Source organism: Scardinius erythrophthalmus, assembly GCF_964197995.2.
Source record: "Scardinius erythrophthalmus genome assembly, chromosome: 1".
Taxonomy (NCBI): Eukaryota; Metazoa; Chordata; class Actinopteri; order Cypriniformes; family Leuciscidae; genus Scardinius; species Scardinius erythrophthalmus.
In genome coordinates, this window is record NC_138221.1 from 24220357 (window position 1) to 24247213 (window position 26857).

Below are 26857 nucleotides of genomic sequence, written 5' to 3' on the forward strand. Positions count from 1 at the left end.
TATGTGTAACTGAATGCTTACTGAAGAAAAACTGACTTTAGGGCCCAACGGAAACTGTTCATTTGTTCCATATAGACCTATAAAGCCATCTAGTGGCAAGAGTCATGAAATGCTATGTTATATAATTTTTTCCCCCACATGAGTTCGGCAAAGACACACAATCTGTGATTTTTTGAGCTGAATTAAAAGGTTTATGCATTAAATTGTGAGTTATTTTGAATTTAAGTTGAAATAATGTGATGAATGTGCAATTACTATTTATTTATTATTTATTGATAAAATCTAGTAATTTAAAGGTAAATAAAAAATAAATAAAATGAAATAAACGTGCTCAGATGGCTGTTAAAATATGGCAAAATGGCTGTTAAAAATAAATCTGCATCGTTTATCCTTTTGATCTTTCAATTATTCATACCCTTTTATTAAATACCTTTTTGCAATCTCCTTTTGCCAAGATAACAGATAACAAGATAATCTCCCTTCAGATTCCCAGATCCATGATCCATGCGCTTCTTCTGTTCAGTTCACTTCACTCATCAGCTCAGGGAACTGGGACGCTCATGGCAGAAGCTTCATTTTGTGCTCCCTATAGCACATTTTTGTGTTGATTGTTATGTTTGTTTTGGATCGTTGTCCTGATGGAAGACCCAACCACGGCCCGTTATAAGATTTCTAGCAGAAGGCGTCAGGTTTTGATTTTTTATCTGTTGATATTTGATAGAATCCACGATGCCATGTATCTGAATTAGAAGTCCAGGACCTCCAGCAGAAAAAATAGGCCCATAACATTAAAGTCCAATGGTAAATTAAATTGTACACACGGGGTACTTTTCATACTTGTGTGCACCAAACCCATCTAGTGTGTTTGCTGCCAAAAAGCTATTTTTTTGGGAGAAAGCTGCCCCCCAAGACTCAACTAATCTCTGCAATTCTCCATCTATGATTCTTGAAGAGTCTTTGGCCACTCAAACGTTCATCCTCACCGTCCATTAAGACAATATAGACACACATCCTCTTCCTGGCAGATTCGTAACATCTTTACTTGATTATAACTTCTTAATTATTGCCCTGATGGTCAAAATGGGGATTTTCAATTGTTTAGCTATTTTCTTACAGCCACTCTCTATTTTGTGATGCTCAACAATCTTTTGCTGCACATCAGAACTGTATTATTTGGTTTTACTCATTGTGATGGATGATTAAGGGAATTTGGCCTTTGTGTTTCCTCATATTTAAACTAATGGGAATATACTTCAGAGATATTTTATTCATAAAAAATTCTAGGGGTACCAATGATTGTGTCTAACGTGTTTTGGAGAAACACTATTTTAAATAATTTTACTTCAATGACAGGTTAGATTTTTTTGAATTGAAGTTCAAAAGGATACACGATGCAGATTTATTTTTTACAGCCATTTTTGATCATATTTACCAGGGTATGATTAATTCTGAGCATATATATTATATAAATATTAGGGTTTTGGTCATTTTGACCCACGAGGGAAAGATTTGTTACCAAACGCAAGGGAGAAAACGAACCTGACTGTAAAGCGTGTTTCAGAGTTGGCAACCCTGTGATTAATTACCGGGGCTCCGCCCTAAAGATGTCCAGATTGCCTGTGAGTGCTAAATCAAGCTGTTCTGAATTATTAAGAGCGTTTAAATAACGCCGGCATCAGTGCAGCTGATATAGAGTTAAGCTGTAGAGCAGTGTGGATCTTAACAGCAGTGCTGCAGGGTTTCTGAAAGAGACTCTTGATTTCTGTCTAGTCTTGGATGATTGCTCTTCATGGCTGTGAGGGAGATTTGTGTTTGGAAAGGGCTCATTTTAGCCCTTTTCCTCTTTGCTGTTAATGGACAGAAAAGGCCGTAAGTACATGGGCTTTGAAGAGAAAAGTGGCCTAATGTCTAATCTGTGCTGAATGATGCAGTTGTAAAGATGGCAAAATGAAGCACCAAAGCATTAACTGTTAAGTTCACTAATCATGTTGCACTTTTTCCCATCTAGTGGTCAAAGGATGAATGGGACCCACCAAACTTTATTCATTAACACTTGTTTTTTTTATTTATTATTATTTCTTATGAGTCACTGTTGGACCGAGTTTGTGCTATTGGAGTTCTTGTTCCTCAAATATATTTCTGAACAAAAATGGCTGTCTGTCTTTTTTGACCATGGCACAGTTTTGCTAAATCAGCCTTTCCACTTTATTTATTTACTTTTTTCTTCACATAGGCTACTTCAACCCACTAGCTGATGGAGATCACCACTTTGGCTTATTTTGATGCACAGACTTGGCAACCCTGTGGCATCCACTTTCTGTGAATGTTCAGCCAACATGTAAATGTTCTGACCTGATTCCCTTTGGTTCCTGAACCTAAACTTAATGCTGTTTACACAGGTTATTCATGGTGACGTTCCCTGCAGTGATTGAAACTGGATCTAATGCCAAATTGTGTGCAAGTCTTCTGAAACCCCAAGAGAGACTCACAATGACAGTTTCTCTGCTTGATGACAAAAGGATGACTCAACTTGTGCAGCAAGTTTCTTCAAAGCCATTTCACCGATGCTTTAGTTTCCAGGTCTGTTGTCATGAGACATGATTTTTATTTATTTTTGTCTGGTTTGAGTTAAAGGCACAATATGTATTTTTTTTTGCTTTAAAAATATAAAAAAAATCACTATATCTATGTTATATATTTTTTAAAGTTGTGTATTTACATTATCCTGACAGTTCCAATTAACTTCTAAATCCAGAGAAATTAATATTTTAATTCGAAGACACGGACCGTGTCTTTATTTCCGTTATGTCGCAGTCAATGGCGTCATATCCGTGTTGTCCCTGGTTTCTGCCTATGATTTCCGCTCGTACTGCCATGGTAACCAGAGCTATGAGCAGAGCCCTCTGATTAACCAAAACGACAGACGCAGACAACTGTGGAGTTCGCAATGTCTATCTGCACGCTGTTGTCGTTTCGTTCAAACATTATGGACCATGAAAAGCAGACTTTGGATAAAAAAGAACTAAAACGAGAATCAATATCAGCGCGGTGTTTTCGAGATGCCTAGAGCTCCCATAGACCGTATATAAACGAGAGCTCCACGTCCGAGACTTCGACCGCTTCTACATGTACTTTATTAAACAGGTGAGCACATTTACATAAAACTAATCAATTTTATATAGTTCAACAATGATTAAATGTTAGAATATTATCTGTATGTTATTCTAATGCTGATCTAGCTTAGGCCTACTGCTAGTCTCAAACAGACAAACTAACACATAATTTCAACACATTCAAATGCAGTTTAGTGTGCTAAATGTAATGTTAGACCAAGTGAAACAGCACTGCGTTACCTCACAAGTTTAATTTGTCTAATAAACTGACCTGTGAGTTGTAATTCTGCGTGTAGTTCGGTAGAATGAAATGCCCATATTCCTTTTATATCCGCGGGACTCGCGTCGCGTGTGGAGCTGATAGCTGTCTCTTAGCAATCCCGAACTGCTTCATATCACAGTCATGATAAAAACATCGATGTATTCAGTCATCCATAACCATTATTAGATCGCTCGGCTTGGCGTTGACGACAAGTTCCATAATTCTTAGCAAATGGTGCGTCATCAAACTACGCCTTTGTTATTGTAAATAGGTTAGCGACCCCTAGAGGAGAAAAAATCCCATATTGTGCCTTTAACTGAGCTTCTTTACAGGCTCCTCGAGTAGATGGAGAATCTGTGCAGACGCTGAAGGTAGAAGTCCAAGGGAAGGTCTTCAGAGCGACTGAAGAGAGGAAAGTCATGTTCAGACGTTACCAGCCTTTGACCTTCATCCAGACAGACAAACCCATCTACAATCCTGGACAAACCGGTGAGCTGTGAATGTCCCTTGGTTTAATATTAGAGGTGTAGATGATCCAATATGCTACAAGTTCTGATGGTCTTCAAGTGCATTGTGCAATTAATGTGAGTTTATCTGTCTTTGCAGTGAATTTCAGAGTTGTCACCATGGATGCCAAATTTGTGGCACTTGATCAGATGGTAAGGTCTGGCCATGAACATATTGCAAATTTATTGCAGGTTATTTTTACTTGCAGTTTTGCAGGTCTCTTCAATAACTGCTGCAATAGTGCCTATTTTAAATGCTTAATATTCTTTGTCTTTCAGTACAATCTGGTGGTGGTGGAGGTGAGAATTTGTTCTGGTCCAAGTCTTTGAATGGAGCCACTGCCACTTTTTCTGTACATTTTGTTTGCTGTTTTTATGAGCTGTTCATTGTTTTAATAGGACAATAACGATAACCGCATTGGTCAGTGGACAAACGTTTCCTCAACGGGGTGGATATTGCAGCTTTCTCACCAGCTAAACCCAGAGGCTCAGATAGGGATGTACACACTAAAGGCTTTTATTGGTGACCAAATGATCTCCCACGTTTTTGAAGTGAGAAAATACGGTAAGTTATTGTGACTGTGCAACAATTCAACGACAGATCTGCGGTCTTAGTGTTTTTTATTTCTGGCTTAGTTTTGCCCAAGTTTGACGTGACTGTAAACACACCACAGACGTACAGTGTTGCAGATGTGGGACTGAAAGTTGAGGCTTGTGCCAAGTGAGTGAAACGTACAGATCTTGTCTTGTGGTTGGTCAGTTCTTGATCTTGTTCCTTGTGATGTTTCTCAGATACACATATGGCCAAACTGTACCCGGTCTAGCCTTGGTGGAAGTGTGCCGTGAGCCATTTCCATATGCTGTGGTTCCTGATGTGACCCGTCGTTGCCTGACTAAAACTGCAAAGGTTTGACTCCTGTCTTACAGTGGAGGGTTTTTTCTTCTGCTCATTCTTGACTTTAATGTGACTCTTTGTTCTGCTACCAGATGAATGCCACAGGCTGTGCCTCCCTTATTGTCGATACATCAGTGTTTTTCAACCCCAAATTTGAAAATAATATGCAAGACACTTTTCTTGTAAATGTGAATGTCACTGAGGAGGGAACAGGTGAGCTATTGGCTGATTCAGACCAATGGTACTTGCTTTAAAGTTTGTTCACTGTTCACTTTTTAATTTTTTTTTTTTTTTTTTTTTTTTTTTTTTTTTTTTTTTTTTGCATCTCTCCACCCTGCCCCCAGATGTATTGATGTCAAAGTCTGCAACCGTGTCCATTACATTTGAAGTCGGCAAAGTCACGTTTTTGGACATCCCGGAATATTTTGAACCTGGATCAACGATTAATGGGAAGGCAAGTAAAATGAATTCCTTGTTGCAGAAGCCTTCACATTGGTTCCCTTTCCTAACCTTGATCATTCCCAACAGATCTCAGTGTCTCGTTTTGATGATACTCCAATCGCAAACAAAGTGGTTTATCTCCTGGATCGTAACAGCTGGCCCAACAAACTGCTACAGAAACTGACCACAAACCAGAAAGGATTGGCAGTGTTCTCCCTCAGCACTGCTAGTCTTCCTAAAGCTGCTCTCAATCTCGCGGTATGATTTGTTCTGTTTTGTGACATGTTGACTTCTCCCAATCTCTCAGATGAAACCAATGCCATTCGTTGTTCCCCAGGCAAGTGCGACTCCAGAGATTGTTTATGGTTACAAATCACCACACTTCACTACAGATACAAGAGTTGTTCAGCTTCTCCAACCTGATTCTCCTGACAATCCATCTAGTGAACTGACTATAGTGAAGCTCGAGCAGCCGCTCAAATGTGGTGCTGCGTTTCCAGTGACGGTCAAGTATTCTTTTGTTGGAGAGACTGGCGACTACAGTGTTGACATAATCTATATGGTGAGTGGATATCAGGGTTTTTTTTAATAAACATTGCTCTTGCCTGTTTTATGCACCCACTTGTTTTGTTTTTGTCAGGTCTTGTCCAGAGGATTGATCGTCCTCCATGGATTTCAGACGGTCAAAGCGAGGGCTTCTAATATCGCCACGAGCGGCTCTGTGTCATTCCAGCTGTCTGTCCGTGTCAATATGGCTCCAGTAGTGCAGATTCTGGTCTACTGTGTTCTGCCCAGTGAGAATGTTGTTGTTGGTAGTGCATCGTTTGACACAGAAACATGTTTCCAAAACCAGGTATGATGCGCACTAGAATCTTTTGGCTTCAAGTGGGGTATAATGACATGTCCTACAGTATGTGGGTCCTTGTTCCAGGTGTCTCTACAGTTCTCTCCTGCTACGGCCGTTCCTGCTGAGGAAAATGTTCTGACTGTCTCTGCTCAAGCAGGATCTCTGTGTGGCATCAGTGCTGTAGATCAGAGCGTCTGGATCTTGGAGCCAGGAAGACGTCTGAGTGCTAAAATGGTATCCATGAGAAGATTTAAAATTCTTGTTGGTCTTGAATAGGGTTGGGTACCGAAACTCGGTTCCAATAGGGAACCGGTTCCGACGTAAACGGTAGTAACCAGACCGAATAAGAACGAAACTTTCGGTGCCTGATTTCGGTGCCTGACGTTTTTTACCGCCCCCTATAAAACATCTCGCGGCACGAATGATCCAATAATAAAACATCTCCAGTTAACCAGCAGAGCATTCATTTAGTTCGTTTGTTAATAAGAGATCTAGCGCTGAAATGTGTTTTTTAAATCAAGTGATCAAAGTGCTCGTTGCAGCTGCGATCAGTGGCGCGGATACAGTGTTTTCTCTTGGCTCGCGCACACACTTGGCTTCACTCGGACGCGCGCTTCAATACGTTGCGGAGATCGATCTATTTATGAGGCGCCGTCTATATGATTATGTGCGCGGAGAGTTTGTGTGTGTGTGTGTGTGTGTGTGCTCGCGTCTCAGATGAGTATGTGCGCGGAGACTTCCGCGCGTCTCGTGTGTGTAGTTTGCGTGTGTGTGCGTGAGCGACTTTAGAAGTTGTGCATTTCATATGTATTAGTTTGAGCATTCAGTAGCTATGTATGTGTGACTACCTAGTACATGTGTATGCAAGGGTTTCATATGTGCGTGAATGAAGTTTGATTTAAGCCCTAGACGGCGCCTCATATCTATTCGTTCTGGTGAAATCTCAAAATATGGACAAAGTGTCCCTGCTTGATATACAACCACTGATGAGCATAATCGGTTTAAATAAATAAATAAATAAACTATGAATGCGGATTAGAACCCAAAACCTCTGACACGCTTGAGTAAAGTTCAAGTTCAGCTGCCACCAGTGTTCCTCTTCGGGTAAGTCTAGTATTTTAATGCCAATTGCAAATCTTGAATATCAAGTATGAAGTATATCAATATCAAGTATATTTATATGGCTATACTGTGTGTTAAATATTTCTGCTCAGTGTCAGATATTTCTCTGTTTTGTAAAAGTCATAATATGAGGACAAAATTTTGATCTTAACTCGAGTGTTTTGTGCTACATCAGTAGCCTTTTAAAGGGCACAATTTTTCATTTAATCAGATCACACACACACACACACACACACACACACACACACACACACACACACACACACACACACACACACACACACACACACACACACACACACACGTATTATTTTTTGATAAAGTGTGTGCGGTTTAGTTTAAGTACCGTTTCAAGAACCGTTTAAGCACCGGAACCGTTTGAAAAATACCGAGTATGTACTGGTATCGGATAAAACCTACCCAACCCTAGTCTTGACTGATATTCAGGTTCGGCTTTAGAATTTGAGTAATGCTGAGAGAAATTGAACAAACCCATTGTTATGATTATAGCAGTTTTAGTGTACATCTTAACATACACTTATGTACTCTTTGACCTAACATTCCAAACAGTAATGAATTTTGTTCAACATTTTTCAAGTGACTTACCAAATGTTACCTTTTTTCATGGTTTTAGGTGTTTGACTTGCTCCCGGTGCGATCGCTATCAGGTTACCCAGACAGCGTTCAGGATGAACCAGAGTGTCTAGGTTTTCGGCCCTTTCTAGCTTTTGATCTAGATCGTGCCTACCCTGCTCCTACAAATCAAGCCTACACAACCTTCAAGGTAGAAAACTGTATTTTGTGACTACATGTTCACAAACTGAGTCATTGACTTAATCTGTCTTGTGTTTTAACTTGTCTCTCTGACAGAGTCTGGGAATGAAGACCGTAACAAATCTTGCTGTACAAGCCCCTCCGTGCCCGCTGTATCCTAGTTTCCCAGATAGTAGGTCTATGCAGAGGCCATTCTTTCAGTGAAAAATTCTGCATGACTTTGTGAACTTGCATTCAGTTATGTGAAGTTACCCTTATGAAAAAGTATACTTGAGTGATGTTCAATTGTATTTAAGTATACATTATTTAGTACATATACTGTCAATATGTACTAGTAGTAAACTTGTAAGTGTACTTTTTTTTTTATTTATTTTTTTTTAATTCCACTTGGGACTAAATTGGCCCACTTTTAGTAGAAATATGTTTAAGTGTAACAGTAGTAAACTAAGTGCACAACTATAATTGCGTTTCATTTGCACTGCAAGTGAACTTATGGGTATACTAGTAGTTTACTATTTTAATACATGTAGCAATTTTTTAGTTTAGCAAAGTACACTTTGAAGTATACTCGGTAAACTAGTTTTATACAAGTTCTTTAAGTGAACTTAACAACATGCTTGTAGTTTAGTAATTTTATATCTTTGCTCTCTAGTGTACTCTCAGTAACTAGATTATTAGTTTTATACTGCAAATTTTCTCTAAGTGAACTTAAAATTATACTTGTAGTTTACTATTTATATATTATCTTTGCACTTGCAGTAGGCTTAAACCACTTCAAATATTTTTTTATACTTGAAAAATACCTTTAAAGGGATGTTCACCCCAAAATGAAAATTCTATCATTTACTCGCCCTCAAGTTGTTCCAAACCTGTATGAGATTCTTTGTTCTGTAGAACATTTTATTTTGTAATATTAAGCAGTTTTGATTTGCATGCTGTTTAATGTTTGATCACATTATCTTCCATTTGCGTGAGCAATCTTCTATCACTTGTTTCAGCTTCTATGTTTTGATCTGGAGATTCTGTATTGGTGTCATAGCGTCCCCTACTGTAAGTGGAAACATGGATAGCTGGAGTTCAGTCAATGGTGGGGAAAGAGTAAAGTAGAAGTTAATTCCTATACACTACCAGTGGACTAAAAAAAATCAGATGCACAGAATTGGAAACGTGTGATTTCAGATGCAAAAGCCTATGAAATTCTTTATATATATATATATATATATATATATATATATATATATATATATATATATATATATATATATATATATATATATATATATATATATATATATATATATATATAAAAATATATAATATTTTTTTTTTGTAAGGGTACTCCTTGTGGATCAACAAATTGTGTGGTGTTGGGTGTTTTAATAATTTCCATAAATGCAATAAGAGGGGCCGTAACAGTATGAACCTGTTTATTCTGCAGATACTAAGACAGTTTGGTGTAAAATTGCTTGTCTTTCAGTGAATCTTGAGGAACTGGCTCTTCCAGCAGAGGGAGTGCCTCGTCCATCAGCAGAAGTGGCTCTTTCAGCAGCAGAAAGTACTGGACGTGACACTTCCTCTTTTGAAGTGACTGTCAGGACTTACTTTCCAGAAACATGGCTCTGGCAGCTTGTTCAAGTGGGGTTAGTAATTCCTTCTAAAGCTACTTACCCAGTTTTTCTCCTGGATCCGCTTATTTTTCTCCTGTCTTTCAGAAACACTGGATCCACACGAGTTCCCCTCACTGTTCCTGACACCATCACCACATGGGAGACTGAGGCGTTCTGTCTGTCCTCAAAAGGTTTCGGTCTGGCTCCTCCTGCTCTGCTGACGGTCTTCCAGCCCTTCTTCCTGGAGCTCTCCCTGCCGTACTCCATCGTCCGTGGGGAGTCTTTTGAGCTGAAGGCCACAGTCTTCAGCTATCTGTCCAATTGCATCATGGTCTGTCATGGTTTTTCTTTTATAATTCATCTGTATATAGAAGGTCATGTGTCTTTGCTCCATGTTTTCCGTTTCATTGGCAGGTTAAAGTAACTCCAGCTTCATCCACGGCCTTCACTCTTAAAACATTTACTGAACCGTATTCATCCTGTCTTTGTGCCAATGGGAGAAAGACCTTCAAATGGGTTCTCTCAGCTTCAGTTCTCGGTCAGTTTTGCATCATCTCTAAATTAAGTGTATATTAAGGGTGTTGCTCACTTCCGGTCTTGCACTGCAGGAACTGTCAATGTGACTGTCAGTGCTTCAGCTGAAGCATCCCGGTCTCGATGTGGCACTGAAGTTGTGACTGTGCCTACGAGAGGACGCATCGACGTAGTCACACGAAGTCTACTTGTCCTGGTGAGTGTTAACCAGCCTTCTGGAGTCTGGTCATGGAGATCATGCTGCTTTACTGATGTGGTGTTGTATTGCTTTTATAGCCTGAAGGGGTTGAAAGGACAAACACCCAGAGTTGGTTACTGTGTCCAAAGGGTTTGTTTGCACTCAATGAGTCTCAAATACATTCTCCCTGTATAGCCAAACATTAGCTTAGCACTAAAATGCTGATCCCTTCTCTTGTCTGCAGGAAAAGATCTTTCTGAAGATGTGACTCTGACATTTCCAAAAAATGTGGTTCAAGGATCAGCCAGATGCTCAGTTTCAGTCCTTGGTAAAGCATTTAATTGAGTAGAAACTGACATGTGAAGTTTGGTAGAATACTGTTTCTGATGTGGGTTTTATGTTTGACCTCTAATAGGGGACATAATGGGTCGTGCGCTGAAGAATCTGGATCGGTTATTGCAGATGCCGTATGGCTGTGGAGAACAGAATATGATTGTTCTTGCTCCCAATATTTACATCCTACTGTACCTGGAAGTCACAGGGCAACTCACCGCAGCCATCCGGGAGACCGCCACAGGCTTCCTTCAGAGTGGTATGGATGACCAAATCCACTTTATATAGGAGACTCAATTTCAAGGACGCTTTGTCCTGCTCTTCCCATTGGACTGTCACTTACATGTGCTTTATGATCCAATCAGGATACCAAAGACAACTGAACTATAGACATGGTGATGGTTCATACAGCACATTTGGTTATGATGAATCGAATACATGGTGAGTTTCACGCTGTTCTACTGCTTTGTGTAATCTGTCGTGGCACAAACAGTTTGTTTAGTTTGTCAACCTTTTTCACGACCAGGTTGACCGCCTTTGTCATGAGGTCTTTTGGTCTAGCGAGACAGTTCGTCTTCATTGATCCACATGTCCTGCAGAGTGCAAAGGATTGGTTGATCAGCAAACAGGGTTCAGACGGCTGTTTCATGCAGCAGGGAACTCTGCACCACATCGACATGAAGGTGCAATACATGTTTCTCAATGCACTGGAACAATGGATTGTTCTTCTAAATCAGGTTTTTTGTTTTTTTTTTAGGGTGGAGTTGGTGACAGTGTGACCATGACTGCCTACATTGTTGCATCACTGCTTGAACTTGGTGTCCCCACCATGGTAAAACCAATCCAGTAGTTGTATTGAGCTCCTTGCATATAGCCTTGTTCTGGTTGTTATATATATATATATATATATATATATATATATATATATATATATATATATATATATATATATATATATATATATATATATATATATATATATATATATATAAATAAAAAATTTTTTTTTTAGGATCCTGTCATTACCAACGCTCTGTCATGCTTGAGGCCTGTCGTTGGGAACCTTGGAAACACTTACGCCACGGCTCTGCTGACCTACACCTTCAGTCTGGCCGGAGATATCACCACTCGATCACAGCTTTTAACTGCCTTGGACAACCTTGCTATTTCTGAAGGTAAGATTTACCAGCCTCTTGATGTTGATTTATCAGGGTCTTTGTCATCAACTTTCTCTCCTCCATGTCATCCTAAGGCACTAAGGTCCATTGGTCTCAGACGACATCTGGTGATATTCTGGCAGTGGAGATCAGCTCTTACGTGCTGCTAGCGGTTCTCGCTGTTCAGCCTCTCACAACAGCTAATCTGGACTATGCTAACCGCATTGTCAACTGGCTTGTGCCCCAGCAGAATCCCTACGGAGGCTTCTCCTCCACCCAGGTGCCTCTGACTACCAAACATGAGTGCAATCATTTATGAAGAGGTTTTTAATCTGGTACTTGTTTTTAGGACACAGTGGTGGCTCTTCATGCCCTGTCGGTGTACGCTGCTCAAGTGTTCAGTTTGGATGGCACCAGCACTGTTACCGTACAGTCCTCAGTAGTAGGAGGAGACTCTTATAGCTTCAAGGTGAATCGGGACAACAGGCTGCTGTATCAGGAGAAGCCGCTGAAGAACGTTCCCGGCAAATATAGTGTTAAAGCATCAGGATCCTCTTGTGTGTCTGTGCAGGTCTGTATCTTTATCTTCTATCTATATTTGTTGTGCACAGCCAAATCTAAATGTGTTTTTGTTTTTTTCTACTCGTACTTTAGGTTGCATGTTTCTACAACATCCCAACACCCGTTAAAGTCTCCATGACGCTGAGTGTTGAAGCGAAGGTTACTGGAGACTGCCAACCACTTGGAGCCAATCTCATGTTGAAGTTCACTGTGAAGTAAGAACAGCTTTGTGTCCTGAAACCAACTGATGTTTGACTCTTACAAAAGGGGAAGCTGTATTCTTGATCTTGTTGACTAAACCTCTTTTTCACCCTCATTTAGATACAATGGTGTGAAAGCAAGCACTAACATGGTTCTAGTGGACATTAAGCTCCTGTCAGGCTTCACGGCAGATACATCACTGGTTTGTATAAGATAATTTAGAAAGTCCTAAGATGCTTGAAGCTCCTTCAATTGTAATTGTGTAAATGATGGTCTCTTCCCCTCAGCTTGGTTCTTCATCCCAATCATTCGCCCCGCTAGTGGAGAGGGTTGATGCTGAAGATGATCATGTCATAGTGTATCTGAAAGAGGTGAGACTGGGTATATTATTAGCTGCCATCTTGAGTTCTATGTGCTGCTGTTCATCCTTTCTGTCTTGTAGGTTCCCAAAGGTGTCCCCATGAGTTACACTCTGCAGCTGAAACAGGTTCTTAAAGTGGAAAATCTCAAGCTAGCAGTCATCAATGTTTATGACTACTATCAGCCAAGTACGCTTTCATCCTAATCATGATTTGCTCTGGCTGAATTCACTGTTAAATGATCAGGTCGTTTTCCGTTCCTATTTCAGGTGATTCATTTGAGACCACCTACACGTCCCCCTGTCCATGATTTGATTCAGTACTGGCTGTAGGACATGTGACTTGAATAAAACCACTATACAACCAGTTCTGTTGCCTCTTGTTCCTAACTGCACTTTTGCACTGCACTCTCCTTGATCTTTTGACAGTTAAGAGTTCACTACACTATAAAATTACCATGCAAGTTTTTAATACTTCCTTATTCCAAAAACTGCCTTTATTGAAACTAAGGCCAGAAAATGACAGGATCTTAAGTGGAGACTTGTGACCTCACAGGGCAGTTGTAGACTGCCTTTGCTTAAGAATATCAACATCTAGGTCTACATCACCACATCTTTGGCCATGCACACTGGAGTGTCACATGATCAGAACCATTACCTTCCAAATTATCCTTTTTTTTAACATTGAGAACGTCTCAGCAGTACATTGGTATTTGGTACATTTCACTGGATTATTTGGTAATTCAGTCAAGTTTCTACACAGGCTTTGCAAACAGACTTTTACGATATGGATCTGTCAGCAAATCCACAAACATGGGAAGTAATCATTTATTCCAATCTATAGTATAGTGGTTTATTTCTGATGTGTAATCAAGTTCAGACAATCTTTTCTCAATGTTCAATACTGTTTATGCATCTGTGTATCAAGCCAGTGACTTAAAATATCAACTTCACATTGTTTTTCTTAGGATGAGTATAATCTTATTTAAACTGATTAAAATGTATAAAGAAAGTATCAAAGAATGCTCCCTTTCCATTTGCTCAAGCTGTCAATCACAGTTTTTCTGGACACTTACCAACACTTGTTATCAATGATGCGTTACGCTGCACCATGAAGCTCTTACTGTATTTATATCGTGTTTGCGTTGTTATTTGGTGAAAACATTTGTGAGTGCAGAAATTGCATTCCAATAAGATCATGCAATCAAGACTGTCATCTGCTCAAACCCTTGAAACAGTGTTCAAATCAGGATGGGAAAAATGCCTTTTATTTCAAAATTATGATGTTTTTTGATAAAATAATAAAATAGTCCATTTCATGCCCCCTTTAACACAGCTTTTAAGCCTGGGTAAAGAAGCATTTCACACTTGTAATTTAAAAACGGGGTTCAATCACACCGCTTTTTACCCGGGGTTATGAATCCCTTCTCTGGAGCAGGATTAGCTCTGATTTTATTGTGTTATCTCCACATTGCGGTGCCAAACTTGTCCAGTGTGAAGTGATGCGGTGTTAGAATGTTACAACTAGATGCTTAGTGTAACAGAGTAAAGAAAGGAAAAACAGAAACTAAGTGTAAATAGTGTCAAAATGCTTGTTTTCATTATAAAATATTTGTTCTTGTTAAATTAACCATTCATTGGTTATTTATATAATGCATCTTGGAAAAAGGGAGAGACCTACAGGCAAGAAGAGTGTACAATGAGTTGAATCAGTCATCTTCTCAGTTCACACGAGCTGTTGAGAAGGATGTTTTATGGCCATACCAGCAGTATTTATTGTCTGTTTGGTGCTCTTCGTGTCTTTTCCAGATTTCTTCAGTTGCAGTAAACACTAAAGTGAATGGGCTCAGCAAAATTGCTTTTGCGTGGTCATTATTGAAATGAAAGAACACACGAACCAAGAGGGGTTACATTAGTAAGTGACAACTAATCGTGAGCCTTCTATTCACACACTTTGGGCAGTCACTGAAACACTGAGTTTTGTGGGCCTATATAAACAGTCATTTCAGCATATGATAGGAAAAATGTCAAACGGTGATGAAAAATGTCATTCATTCCGTCATTCTTGCTTTCAAAAAGTTCAGTCAGCAATGTGTAATGAGGACACGCAATGTTAGAGCCTTTATGTAAACAGGTCACGTGCGGTGTTTGTGCAGGCAATAACATTGACACCGCAAATAAAGACTTTAGCCAGGGATGTAGGAATGTGCAGTGTGAAACGGCAGCTTATGAATAACCAGAATGGGTTTGTACAGAAGTGATGCTTTAGCTTTTGACATCGTATAAATCCAAATGCCCCATTCATCCATTTCTAAGATACATATTAAATTGTGCAGGAATGAAAGAGACATATTTGGTTGTCATAGAATACAGTTGCAGTTCAATCTTATCTTCGTGAAAATCTATTCTTATGGGATGACTTTTAAAAACATTTAGGCTAATCCAAGAGCAAAGAGAATTCAATTTCAGCGCAAGAGCACAGAGATATTTGCGAGTGTGAACGGAGGTCGTTTTTCTAATGTTATCATCTATACAAAGAAAAAAAAAACTTCTCAGTTTTAAGGATTCAAGGATTGAATAAGTGCATTCAATAACATCCACTATGGTTTCTAACACTACAAATGGCTGTCGACCGAAATACTGCCCTATTTGAGGGTATAGGGGGTGATTTTGGATTCAGCCGTTGTCGTGTAAACATACCTTTAGTAATCCTGAAGATATTGATTAGCTTATTCAGATGTGTTTTATTAGGGATGGAGCTAAACTCCAGTAGGTCAGTGAATAAGTATATGTATGAATCCTTACCCCTCATTTACACTGCAAACGTCTGCGGTGCATTACGTCTGCGACAAGGTTTTATTCCGTCCTCCACGCGGTGCCAACTCACACCAGGAGCATTACAGAAGCGGAGCGACTGGATGCGCGAGACCACGTGATTTGCCTGTCCGACGTGTTTTTTCTTGATGTTGGGGTTTCTATCATTTAGTCTATGGTTTCTACCAAGGATATTGGTGTGTAATACGTTTGGGAGTTTGCACAGGGTGTTTATTTTGAATTTGACAATGTTTTTTTTACTTTTATTTTGTATTCCCGGTGCGACTTGGACGCGCGTCCGTCAAAAATAGACTAGGCGCCTATATTTAGCGAAGCGGCGCGAAGAGCCGCTTCTGGGAAGCTTCTGAAACGCGCCGCGTCGCGGCCGGTGTAAACACAAGCATTGACTAGAATGGGCGCGATCAGCTCCGGTAGCCGTGTCGCAGCCGTAATGCGCCGCAGACGTGTGCGGTGTAAATGAGGGGTTACGGTGCGTTCACACGGGGCGTCCGCGTCAACGCTTCCCATTGACTTTGAATGGGTGACGTCAAGCGTTGCCGAAAAGAATTGTGGATCCGTCGGCGGTGCTTCACTGGCGTTGCTCGCGGCAAAAGTTGAGAATTTTTCAACTTCTGCCGCGAGCAACGCCAGTGAAGCGCCGCAGACGGAAGCGTCAGCCAATAGGATCGCTCTATGCAAATACAGTAGCCAGGCGGCAGCTAATCACGTTCATCCTGTTCAAGAGCAGCAAACTGAGGATACATTTTAAATTTCATTGGCTGACGCTGCTATGACCATGGCGTCAGTGCCAAACTTCAGCCACGCCTTCCGTCAAGCGTTGACGCGGACGCCCCGTGTGAACGCACCGTCAGTATTCATAAAAGAGTAAGCGAGAAGTTCCCGGATGGCCTAATGTTTCTGCCCAGATTCTGAAGCGCTCAGTGATGGATACTTTTCTATCCCAGGAGGCCACGGGAGAGGATACATCATAATCGAACATCGCGTAGATCAGCGACAAGTATACCAGTTTGAGTGAGTATACTCAGAGCCCGTCTACGGAGAGCATTGGCACTTCCTATTAGCCCCATTGTATCAATCAGTTCCATTAGAATTCCACTGGGGGTGATCGCGGGCGAGTGCAGAATGAATGGGAGTCTATGGGGCTAGACGGCTAAATGTGTCTCTTTCACCCGATTGCCGTTGAGAAATCTCAGATTTTATTGTAGGTTTTGCAAGTTCAACATGGGTTATAGGTCGAAAGTTGAATGAACGAGTACTTATTTCTTTTCGATTTCTTACAGGTTGAGTTGTTTTTGCCCATAACACGCTAGCATTCTGCTAATGACGTCAGCATTCTGACGTCATTGACATTTTAAAAGACTTTTTAAACCAAATAAGTGACTCTAAAAAATCTAACACCCAGCAATGTGTAATTTCTTTGCATCTCCTTTCGAATACAACATTCAAATTACTAGACAAAAAATTATATCCTGAGAAAAGTGGATTTTGAGGGTTTTTCGCCATAGACCTCCATTCATTCTGCACTCGACTGTGAGCGCCCCCACATGGACAGAGACGTGTTACTGCAGCCAGTCCAGAAACCGGAAGTAAGCAGAGAGTGACATTCTCTGGTATACTACAGAAATTAATTAAAAAAAAAATAATTTAAATCTTAAGTTGTAGTTTATTTTAATTATTGTAATTTCACACAGAGTTATTACACCACTTTTCTGATTCTTGATTTCTGTGCATTTGTGATATTTTGTGGTGGAGCAGGACCTCCAAGGCAGGGTGATGGCGGCGTTTGTGGGGGGGGAAGGAAAACCTGAAACAAAAATAAAAAGTAAGATCTTTTTTTTTTTTTTTTTTTGCTTCTAATACAGAAATCAAATGACATTGTGCTGTTAAAATAAGCTGTATTATGTTTTGTGCATTTTTGTAGGATCTGAAATGTCTTTAGACTGATGTGAGCAGTGAGGATGAGGAGCCCAGAGCTGAATACTGGAAACGATGCTATGGATGAAATCATCCATCACTCCACCTGGCCTTATTGACTCAGATTGTGAAGCACAGCACGGCACAGCAACAACCTCAGGCACAATGGCATGGCTATGAAGAATATAGAGCATCAGTGTGTTTTCAACACGTCAAAGGCTTGCTCTACTATGCTTCGCTCACAGGAGTGTTTACTGTTGAAATGAGTCTCACAGGTCCAGTACAGGCTCTCTGTGAAACCGGGCCTACATGTGTCACTGGCAGTATTTAGATGTGTTTTAAATCAATACCAGATAGAAATCCTAATTAACAGACTAAATTAATTCCAGGAGGTGGTTAATCAATTAAATTAACAAAATTAGTGTGTTCCCTGACAATTAAGAGTGTTTAAATATCCCTGCCTTCAGTACGAATGATTGAGAGAAGCAGCGGTAGAGTATCTTAAGACCTCTGAGAACTTTTTAAAAAGATTCTTGATCTTGGGTTGGTTTTGGATGATTTTCCCTCATGGCTGTGAGGGAGACTAGTTTTTGGAAAGGGCTCATTTTAGCCTTTTTTCTCATTGCTGTTGATGGACAGAAACCAGGGCCGTAAGTACTGTTAAATGTGCTTTGAAGTGAACATGCATTCTGTTGTCTGATTTATTTTGGGATTAACTAAACTTTTTATAGATGGTGAAAATGAGTTTTGTGAACCAATTGAAGCTTTTTTTTTTTTCAATCCCATTGTTAAAGATCACCACTCTTCATTTATTGCAATCCAGTAATACAATAGATGTCATGTGGCTTCTAAAACTAAACCTCTGTATTTTTCCACAGGTTATTCATGGTGACGTTCCCTGCGGTGATTGAGTCTGGATCTGATGCCAAAATATGTATAACTCTTCTGAAACCCCAAGAGAGCCTCACAATGACAGTTTCTCTGCTTGATGAGAAAAACAGGTCAACTCAACTTGTGCAGCAGGTTTCTTCAACATCGTTTCATCGCTCTTTCAGTTTCCAGGTCTGTCATAAGATGCATGTGCTTTTTTTTTTTTTTTTTTTTTTCTTCTTTTTTTCTGGTTTGTATGTTAACGGAGTTCCTCCACAGGCTCCTCGAGTAGATGGAGATTTGGTGCAGAAGCTGAAGGTGGACGTTCAAGGGAGGGTCTTCAGAGCGACTGAAGAGAGGAAAGTCATGTTCAGACCTTACCTGCCTCTGACCTTCATCCAGACAGACAAACCCATCTACAATCCAGGACAAACAGGTGAGCTGTGGATGTCCCTTGGTTTAACATTAAAAGTGTAGAAAGTTCAATGCGCTACAAGTATTGATAATCTTCAGCGTCTTTGCAGTGAATTTCAGAGTCGTCACTATGGATACCAGATTTGTTCCTTTTGATCAAATGGTAAGATCAGATGTTTCACCATATTGATTGTTCTAGCCACAAAAGACTGCAAAATAGTGCACGTAAAAATAACCTGCATTAAATGTGTACTTTTATTTTTCAATGATTTTTGCAGCATCAGCGTGTTTGTGCTTTTTAAATGTTTAATTTTCCTGTCTTTTGTCTTGCAGTACAATCTGGTGGTGGTAGAGGTGAGAATTTGCTCTGGTGCAAGTCTTTGAATGGAGCAAACACCGCTTTTTGTACATTTTCTTTGTTTGCTGTTTTTCCTCTGAGCTGTTAATTGTTTTTGTATTTTAGGACAATAATAATAACCGAATTGGTCAGTGGACAAACGTTTCCTCAACGGGGTGGATATTGCAGCTTTCTCATGAGCTAAACCCAGAGGCTCAGATAGGGATGTACACACTAAAGGCTTTTATTGGTGATCGAACAATCTTCCAGGTTTTTGAAGTGAAAAAATATGGTAAGTTGTTGTGTATAAATTGTGCAGCAGTTCAATGACCGATCTGAGGTCTTGATCCAAGTCCTCTGGTTTCTGGTTAAGTTTTGCCCAAGTTTGACGTGACTGTAAACACACCACAGACGTACAGCGTTGCAGATGTGGGATTGAAAGTTGAGGCTTGTGCCAAGTGAGTGAAACGTACAGATCTTGTCTTGTGGTTGGTCAGTTCTTGATCTTGTTCCTTGTGATGTTTCTCAGATACACATATGGCCAACCTGTACCCAGTCTAGCCTTGGTGGAAGTGTGCCGTGAGCCATTTCCATTTGTTGTGGTTCCTGAGTTGACCCGTCGTTGCCTGAATAAAACTGCAAAGGTTTGACTCCTGTCTTACAGGGGAGGGTTTTTCTTGACTTTCTGTTCTTGACTTAAATATGACTCTTTGTTCTGCTACCAGATGAATGACACTGGCTGTGCCTCCCTTACCGTCGATACATCAGTGTTTTTCAACACCAAATTTGAAAATAATATGCAAGACACTTTTCTTGTAAATGTGAATGTCACTGAGGTGGGAACAGGTGAGCTATTGGATGATCTGAAACAATGGTACTTGCTTAAAGCTTGTTTGCTGTTCAATTTTCTTCTATTACATCCCCCCCCCAGATGTAGTCATGTCAAAAGCTGCAACACTGTCCATTACATTTGAAGTCGGCAAAGTCACGTTTGTGGACCTCCCAGATTATTTTGAAACTGGATCAATGTTTAATGGAAAGGTGAGTAAGCTTAATCATTGTCACAGAAGCCTTCACATTGGTTCCCTTTCCTAACCTTGATCATTCCCAACAGATCTCAGTGTCTCGCTTTGATGGGACTCCAATCGCAAACAAAGCGGTTTATCTCCTGGATGGTAACAGCTGGCCTAACAAACTGCTGCAGAATCTGACCACAAACCAGAAAGGACTGGCCACGTTCTCTCTCAGCACTGCTAGTCTTCCTAAAGCTGCTCTCAATCTCGCGGTATGATTTGCTCTGTTTTGTGACATGTAGACTTCTCCCAATCTCTCAGATGAAACCAATTCCATTCATTGTTCCCCAGGCAAGTGTGACTCCAGAGATTGTTTATGGTTACAAATCACCATACTTCACTGCAGATACAAGGGTTGTTCAGCTTCTCCAACCTGCTTCTCCTGACAACCCATCATCTAGTGAACTGACTATAGAGAAGCTCGAGCAGCCGCTCAAATGTGGTGCTGCGTTTCCAGTGACGGTCAAGTATTCTTTTGTTGGAGAGACTGGTGGCTACAGCACTGACATCATCTATATGGTGAGTGAACAGTTTTGTAGCTCTTTTTTTCTGCACTGGTCAGTTTGTTTAGCACCTTTTATGCACCCATTTGCCTTGTCAGGTCTTGTCCAGAGGATTGATCATCCTGCATGGATTTCAGACGGTCAAAGCGAGGGCTTCTAATACAGTCACGAGCGGCTCTGTGTCGTTCCAACTGTCTGTCAGTGTCGATATGGCTCCAGTAGTGCAGATTCTGGTCTACTGTGTTCTGCCCAGTGAGAATGTTGTTGTTGGTAGTGCATCGTTTGACACAGAAACATGTTTCCAAAACCAGGTATGATGTGCACTGGCATCTTTTGTCTTTAAGTGGGGTATGATGACGTGTCCTACAGTGTGTTGGTCCTTGTTCCAGGTGTCTGTACAATTTTCTCCTGCTACGGCTGTTCCTGCTGAGGAAAATGTTCTGACTGTCTCTGCTGAAGCAGGATCTCTGTGTGGCATCAGTGCTGTAGATCAGAGCATCCGTATCATGGAGCCAGGAAGACGTCTGAGTGCTGAAATGGTATCACGTGAATCAGATTTCCATTGTAGCAAATTAGCTTAAAATTAATCTTAACTTGTTATAAAATTATAAATATTTGGATCAGTTGATAGAACTAACTTAATGTTGTAATATTATGATCAATTATGACCCCTCTGCAAATTCCTTCTGGGTCCCAAAAGTCTTATCAGTCTGAATGTGGACTGTAACAGTGTTAGATTAATTTGGGATGTTAGTTTTGGTGGAAGTTTCATAGACTTTTGTTGGGAGAGTGGGTTTGCTGGATTATTCATTAAATATAATTGTCTAATTGGTCCAGATGATGCACCTTTTAGACCTAAACTTTAGTGGCATTCTAATCAGATGTGTGCCACACTAAAATATTCAGTTTACTGCAGATCAGAGATGGGGAAAACTCTAACATGCCATCACTGAACTATGTTAATGAAGTTTAATCAAATCAATGACCTTTGTCCTTTTTAAAATGTGTTATCACTATGACTTTGCTTTTTGAAGACCTATGTATGACTTACTACTAGAAGACAACTTTCTCTATGTTCTCAGGTGTTCAACATGCTCCCAGTGCGATCACTATCTGATTATCCATATGAAGTTGAGGATGAACAGGAGTGCTTAAATGTTCGACCCCGTCGGGCTGTTCCTACAGACCAAGCCTCTGAAACCTTCAAGGTATAAAACTGTTCATTATCCTGTTTACTAAACTCGGCTTAATCTTCAAATGTTTTTCTCTTGCTCTGACAGAGCATGGGGATGAAGGTTGCCACAAATTTGCCTATCAGAGTACCTCAGTGTGTGATATACAGAGGCCTGAATTATTATCGCAACTTCCGTGATGGTATGTCAGTTTGTTTCTTGCTCTCATATTGATACATGACTTGATGGATTTCTTAAAGGAACACTCCACCATTTTTTGAAATGGGGCTTTTTCACATTCTTTCATACATTTAGATAGGTGGGTAAATGCATTTTTGTCTCAGTGCATGCATTGTTTTAGTTTGACGGTCAGCGCTAGCTTAGCACAATGAATGGAATCCTTTGTTGCCAGCTAGCATGGCCTGAGTAAAAGTGATCAAAAAAAAAAAAACCCACGTAATTACTAGTGGCCTGCGTATTCACAACGAGTACAAATAGCGATGCAGATTAACACTAGGCGATTTCCTAGGCAGATATTGACTTGGGACTATATTAGGGGGAAGCACAGGCGAAGCACTGCTGCTTGGGCGAAGCACTGCTGCTTGGGCGAAGCACTGCTGCTTGGGCGAAGCACTGCTGCTTGGGCGAAGCACTGCTGCTTGGGCGAAGCACTGCTGCTTGGGCGAAGCACTGCTGCTTGGGCGAAGCACTGCTGCTTGGGCGAAGCACTGCTGCTTGGGCGAAGCACTGCTGCTTGGGCGAAGCACTGCTGCTTGGGCGAAGCACTGCTGCTTGGGCGAAGCACTGCTGCTTGGGCGAAGCACTGCTGCTTGGGCGAAGCACTGCTGCTTGGGCGAAGCACTGCTGCTTGGGCGAAGCACTGCTGCTTGGGCGAAGCACTGCTGCTTGGGCGAAGCACTGCTGCTTGGGCGAAGCACTGCTGCTTGGGCGAAGCACTGCTGCTTGGGCGAAGCACTGCTGCTTGGGCGAAGCACTGCTGCTTGGGCGAAGCACTGCTGCTTGGGCGAAGCACTGCTGCTTGGGCGAAGCACTGCTGCTTGGGCGAAGCACTGCTGCTTGGGCGCAGAGATCACGCAACACATGAAATCCCACGACTTCTGTCAACATACCGGTGTGCATTGCAACGAGTCAAAACACAGAAGAACACCACGCGTGACCTGCACCGAGTGTCTTCGCTTTTGGATTGTTTATTTTGAGAAGTTAGTTACAGCAAACATGGTAATTACCTGCGTAGCAAAAGGTTGTGAGAACAAGCGAAGGACATACACAAATGTAATGTTTCACAGAATTCCATCGAATGTGGAACTGAGAAATAAATGGCTAAGTTAGCTACTCTGGATATCTGTACTTCAACGCCTCTACAAAGTTAAACAGTATCGTGTTTGCGAAGAGCATTTTGCACTGGAGGACTAAGTTACTTTGAAAAAATGGAATATGGGCCCAGAAAGACAGTACTACGTCTGAAACATACGGCCGTCCCATCCCATCTATTTTCAAAGCACAGGCAGAACAAAGTGCACATGTAAGTTGTCTTTTATTACTCTTCCTTATGTTAATCTGTGTCTTATTCTGTTGTAAGATAGATGCTGAGAAGCTGTATATAGACTACAGTTCAAATAACGTTAGCCTCTAGTATAACCTCATGTTGAATTCAACCTGTTTAGCATGAACAACCAAACTAAAATAAAAACCGCTGTTATCGTTACTTGTAAAATGAAATGACTGAGGGCTAAGTTAGCTATATTTCTCTCACCGAGTTAGCCTGGTTCTTTTGACTCAGGAGTTTTAGTACAACTACTATGAGGAGAAGGCTACAAGCAGTTTACTATACATGTGTCATGTTTAAAATAATCACTTACTCTGTGGACAGCTGTCCATTTGGTCTATTCGGCGTGGGGCGTTTTTTCCAAAAATCGAGTACTGCCGGATGGATCAGTGCCGTGAAATCCTCGGTAGCTGTGACACAACTGCGGGCAGTAACTTGTCGCACTCGCCACAGCACAGACACTATTTCAGTCGGCATAGATTGGCATATTTCCCCCCGCTGGGTGGGGCTGACCATAACTGCGTCCAGCTCATCCCGTCATATCGCACGGCCTTAAGGAGGGGAAAACTCTCATTAAACACGTTAAGAACTGGACTGAGGAAGCAATCCTGAGTTTACAGGGTTGTTTTGATTGCACCGACTGGGGCATGTTTAAGGAGTCCTGTACCAACATAAATGATCTTACAGATGTTGTTAGTTGTTATGCTTCCTACTGTGTTGATAATGTAATCCCTGATAAAATTGTACAGGTATACCCAAACAATAAGCCATGGGTAAGGAAATCACTAAAGCTGTTACTAAACAAAAAGAGGCAGGCATTTAGGGAAGGAAATTTTTTAGAATTGAATAAATTGAAAAAGGAAATAAGTGAAATAAGGAGGGCAAAGCAGGGTTACAAAGAAAAAATAGAGAAAGACTTTGGTGGTAGGAATTTACGTTTAGCCTGGGATGGTATGAGAACTGTTATCGGCACCAGGAGAGAAAAGAATGTCAAGGTTGCGTTAGAAGGTTTTAGTTGTGACAGTTTGCTTGCAACAGAGCTAAACAAATTTTATTTGAGGTTTGATACCACTAATTTTAGTAATGTTATTTTAGAACAGAAATCACATTTATCTGGAAATGGTGTTGTCCCCTTTTTTGACGAACAAGCTGTGGTCAATATGTTTAAGCACTCCAGATCAGGAAAAAGCCCTGGGCCTGACAATATAAGCAGTCGCCTGCTCATCTCTTGTGCAGAGCAGTTAGGTCCCATTTTTCATTATATTTTCCAGATGTCCCTAGAGCAACAGAGAGTGCCGAACATATGGAAACAGTCAACAGTTATTCCAGTGGCCAAACTAAATCATCCAAAATTATTAAATGACTTTAGGCCAGTAGCTCTGACCTCCTTAGTCATGAAGTGTTTTGAAAAACTGGTTAAAAAAGTCATACTTACAAAAACAGAGAATCTCCTAGATCCACTACAGTTCGCTTATAGGGCTAAGCGAGGGGTAGATGATGCCTACCTTGTTAAATTTACTATTCAAACATCTTGAAGGTAGTAAAACACACGCAAGGATTTTATTTGTTGATTTTTCATCGGCTTTTAATACAATCCAACCACATATTTTAGTTGATAAGCTCTTAAAGAACTTTGACCTTGATTTTAATATTGTGGGATGGATTCTTGATTTTTTTAACCGACAGAACTCAGAGAGTGAGGGTGAATGGTTGCTTGTCTGAGGAAATGTCATCATCCACTGGGTCTCCTCAGGGGTGTGTCCTCTCACCTCTCCTTTATATTCTTTATTGTGACGATTGCCGTAGCCAGCATGAAAATAGACATATTTTAAAATTTGCCGATGACTCTGCTATTGTCAGTCTCCTCTCCAATGAGGAAAGTGACCATGGTCCTGTTGTGGATGATTTTGCACTTTGGTGTGATAGGGCATTCCTTCAACTAAATGTTGAAAAGACAAAAGATATGCAGATTGATTTTAGGCGTAAGTCATCAACTCCACAGACCACTATTATAAATGGGAAGATGGTGGAATTCGTAGAAACATACAAGTATCTAGGCAGTTTGATCGACAATAAGTTAACTTTTACCTCTAACACTGAAATGCTTTGCAAAAGAGGCCAACAAAGACTGTTTTGTCTTCGCAAACTGTCAAAATTTCGTGTTGATAAGACTCTCATGACCCTTTTTTATAAATCATACATTGAGTCTGTTTTAACATTTTCATTAATTTGCTGGTATGGTAGTCTCACTGTCAAGGCCAAAACTGCCCTCTCTAATATAGTGAAGGTTAGTAGTAAAATTATAGGTGTTCAGCAGAGTAGCCTTTCTGTCCTGTATGATAGACGGGTAGTTAGGAAGGCCAACGCAGTTATCTCAGAATGAAGGGGATGGGAGCTATCAGAGTTCCAGATATTGCCTTCCGGGTCTCGGTACAGATTACCTCCAGTGAAGAATAACAGATATAAGCATTCATTCGTCCCGAGAGCCATCTTGTCTATGAATTCAGCCCAGAGGAGTAGACAGACTATAACTATTAAATAGTGATGGGGTTATTATTATTATAATATGTATAGTATTGCTTGTTTTTGATGATGTTGTCGCGGAAATATGGATGGTTATGGAAATGTTGCTATACTATGAATTGTCAGATGTTACTTTAACAAGGGCCTGTTACATTAAGTACTTCTGTGTTTTTTGTCTTGTATTTGTTCATCTGTGACTGTCCTGTGTTTATCTTGCTGCAAAACCAATTGCCCTATGGGGACAAATAAAAGTCTAAAGTAAAGTCTAAAGTCATATTCCCCCACATTCACACCACCAGTTCGTGTTGGCTCTCATCCTCACGTCCTCGGGCTGTTGAGCGATCGCAACCTCCGCCTGTTGTTCTATTTCCACTCATTTTCTGTAAACTCTTGTACATATAGGCATGGTTCTGGCTCACACAAAATCAGCCATGTTCATCGCCATTCATGTACTGTTGGGAAAATAGCCAGGCAGCTACTATTCACATCGGTATGTTGACGGAAGTCATGGGATTTCATGTGTTGCGTGATATCTCTGCGCCCAAGTAGCAGTGCTTCGCCTAAGCAGCAGTGCTTCGCCTGTGCTTCCCCCTAATATAGTCCCAAGTCAATATCTGCCTAGGAAATCGCCTAGTGTTAATCTGCATCGCTATTTGTACTCGTTGTGAATACGCAGGCCACAAGAAGTTTTTTTTTTTTTGATCCCTTTTACTCAGGCCTTGCTAGCTGGCAACAAAGGATTCCATTCATTGTGCTAAGC

The 26857-nt window shown here is 40.7% G+C and overlaps 1 protein-coding gene across 1 annotated transcript in view; it reads left to right on the forward strand.

Moving 5' to 3' along the window:
* Positions 1-1677: 1677 nt before the first annotated feature.
* The window catches only part of LOC308695387 (uncharacterized protein), a 30171-nt gene continuing 4991 nt past the window's right edge, over positions 1678-26857 (forward strand). Inside the window, exons 1-50 of the mRNA XM_081373507.1 lie at positions 1678-1869; positions 2400-2580; positions 3708-3864; positions 3982-4034; positions 4161-4181; positions 4281-4446; positions 4518-4602; positions 4674-4788; positions 4869-4989; positions 5121-5230; positions 5305-5475; positions 5555-5779; positions 5858-6070; positions 6149-6298; positions 7821-7970; positions 8057-8132; positions 9438-9600; positions 9673-9898; positions 9982-10105; positions 10176-10297; positions 10378-10429; positions 10524-10607; positions 10695-10871; positions 10978-11053; positions 11139-11295; positions 11370-11444; positions 11625-11787; positions 11865-12049; positions 12119-12340; positions 12424-12545; positions 12652-12733; positions 12819-12902; positions 12974-13079; positions 13160-13192; positions 16510-16570; positions 18517-18700; positions 18788-18944; positions 19033-19085; positions 19256-19276; positions 19386-19551; positions 19633-19717; positions 19789-19903; positions 19985-20105; positions 20191-20300; positions 20374-20544; positions 20624-20851; positions 20934-21146; positions 21225-21374; positions 21918-22043; positions 22116-22209. Coding sequence (XP_081229633.1) covers positions 1790-1869; positions 2400-2580; positions 3708-3864; positions 3982-4034; positions 4161-4181; positions 4281-4446; positions 4518-4602; positions 4674-4788; positions 4869-4989; positions 5121-5230; positions 5305-5475; positions 5555-5779; positions 5858-6070; positions 6149-6298; positions 7821-7970; positions 8057-8132; positions 9438-9600; positions 9673-9898; positions 9982-10105; positions 10176-10297; positions 10378-10429; positions 10524-10607; positions 10695-10871; positions 10978-11053; positions 11139-11295; positions 11370-11444; positions 11625-11787; positions 11865-12049; positions 12119-12340; positions 12424-12545; positions 12652-12733; positions 12819-12902; positions 12974-13079; positions 13160-13192; positions 16510-16570; positions 18517-18700; positions 18788-18944; positions 19033-19085; positions 19256-19276; positions 19386-19551; positions 19633-19717; positions 19789-19903; positions 19985-20105; positions 20191-20300; positions 20374-20544; positions 20624-20851; positions 20934-21146; positions 21225-21374; positions 21918-22043; positions 22116-22209 — 6382 coding nt within the window. The 5' untranslated portion in view covers positions 1678-1789. The remainder of the gene's footprint in view (positions 1870-2399; positions 2581-3707; positions 3865-3981; positions 4035-4160; positions 4182-4280; positions 4447-4517; positions 4603-4673; positions 4789-4868; positions 4990-5120; positions 5231-5304; positions 5476-5554; positions 5780-5857; positions 6071-6148; positions 6299-7820; positions 7971-8056; positions 8133-9437; positions 9601-9672; positions 9899-9981; positions 10106-10175; positions 10298-10377; positions 10430-10523; positions 10608-10694; positions 10872-10977; positions 11054-11138; positions 11296-11369; positions 11445-11624; positions 11788-11864; positions 12050-12118; positions 12341-12423; positions 12546-12651; positions 12734-12818; positions 12903-12973; positions 13080-13159; positions 13193-16509; positions 16571-18516; positions 18701-18787; positions 18945-19032; positions 19086-19255; positions 19277-19385; positions 19552-19632; positions 19718-19788; positions 19904-19984; positions 20106-20190; positions 20301-20373; positions 20545-20623; positions 20852-20933; positions 21147-21224; positions 21375-21917; positions 22044-22115; positions 22210-26857) is intronic.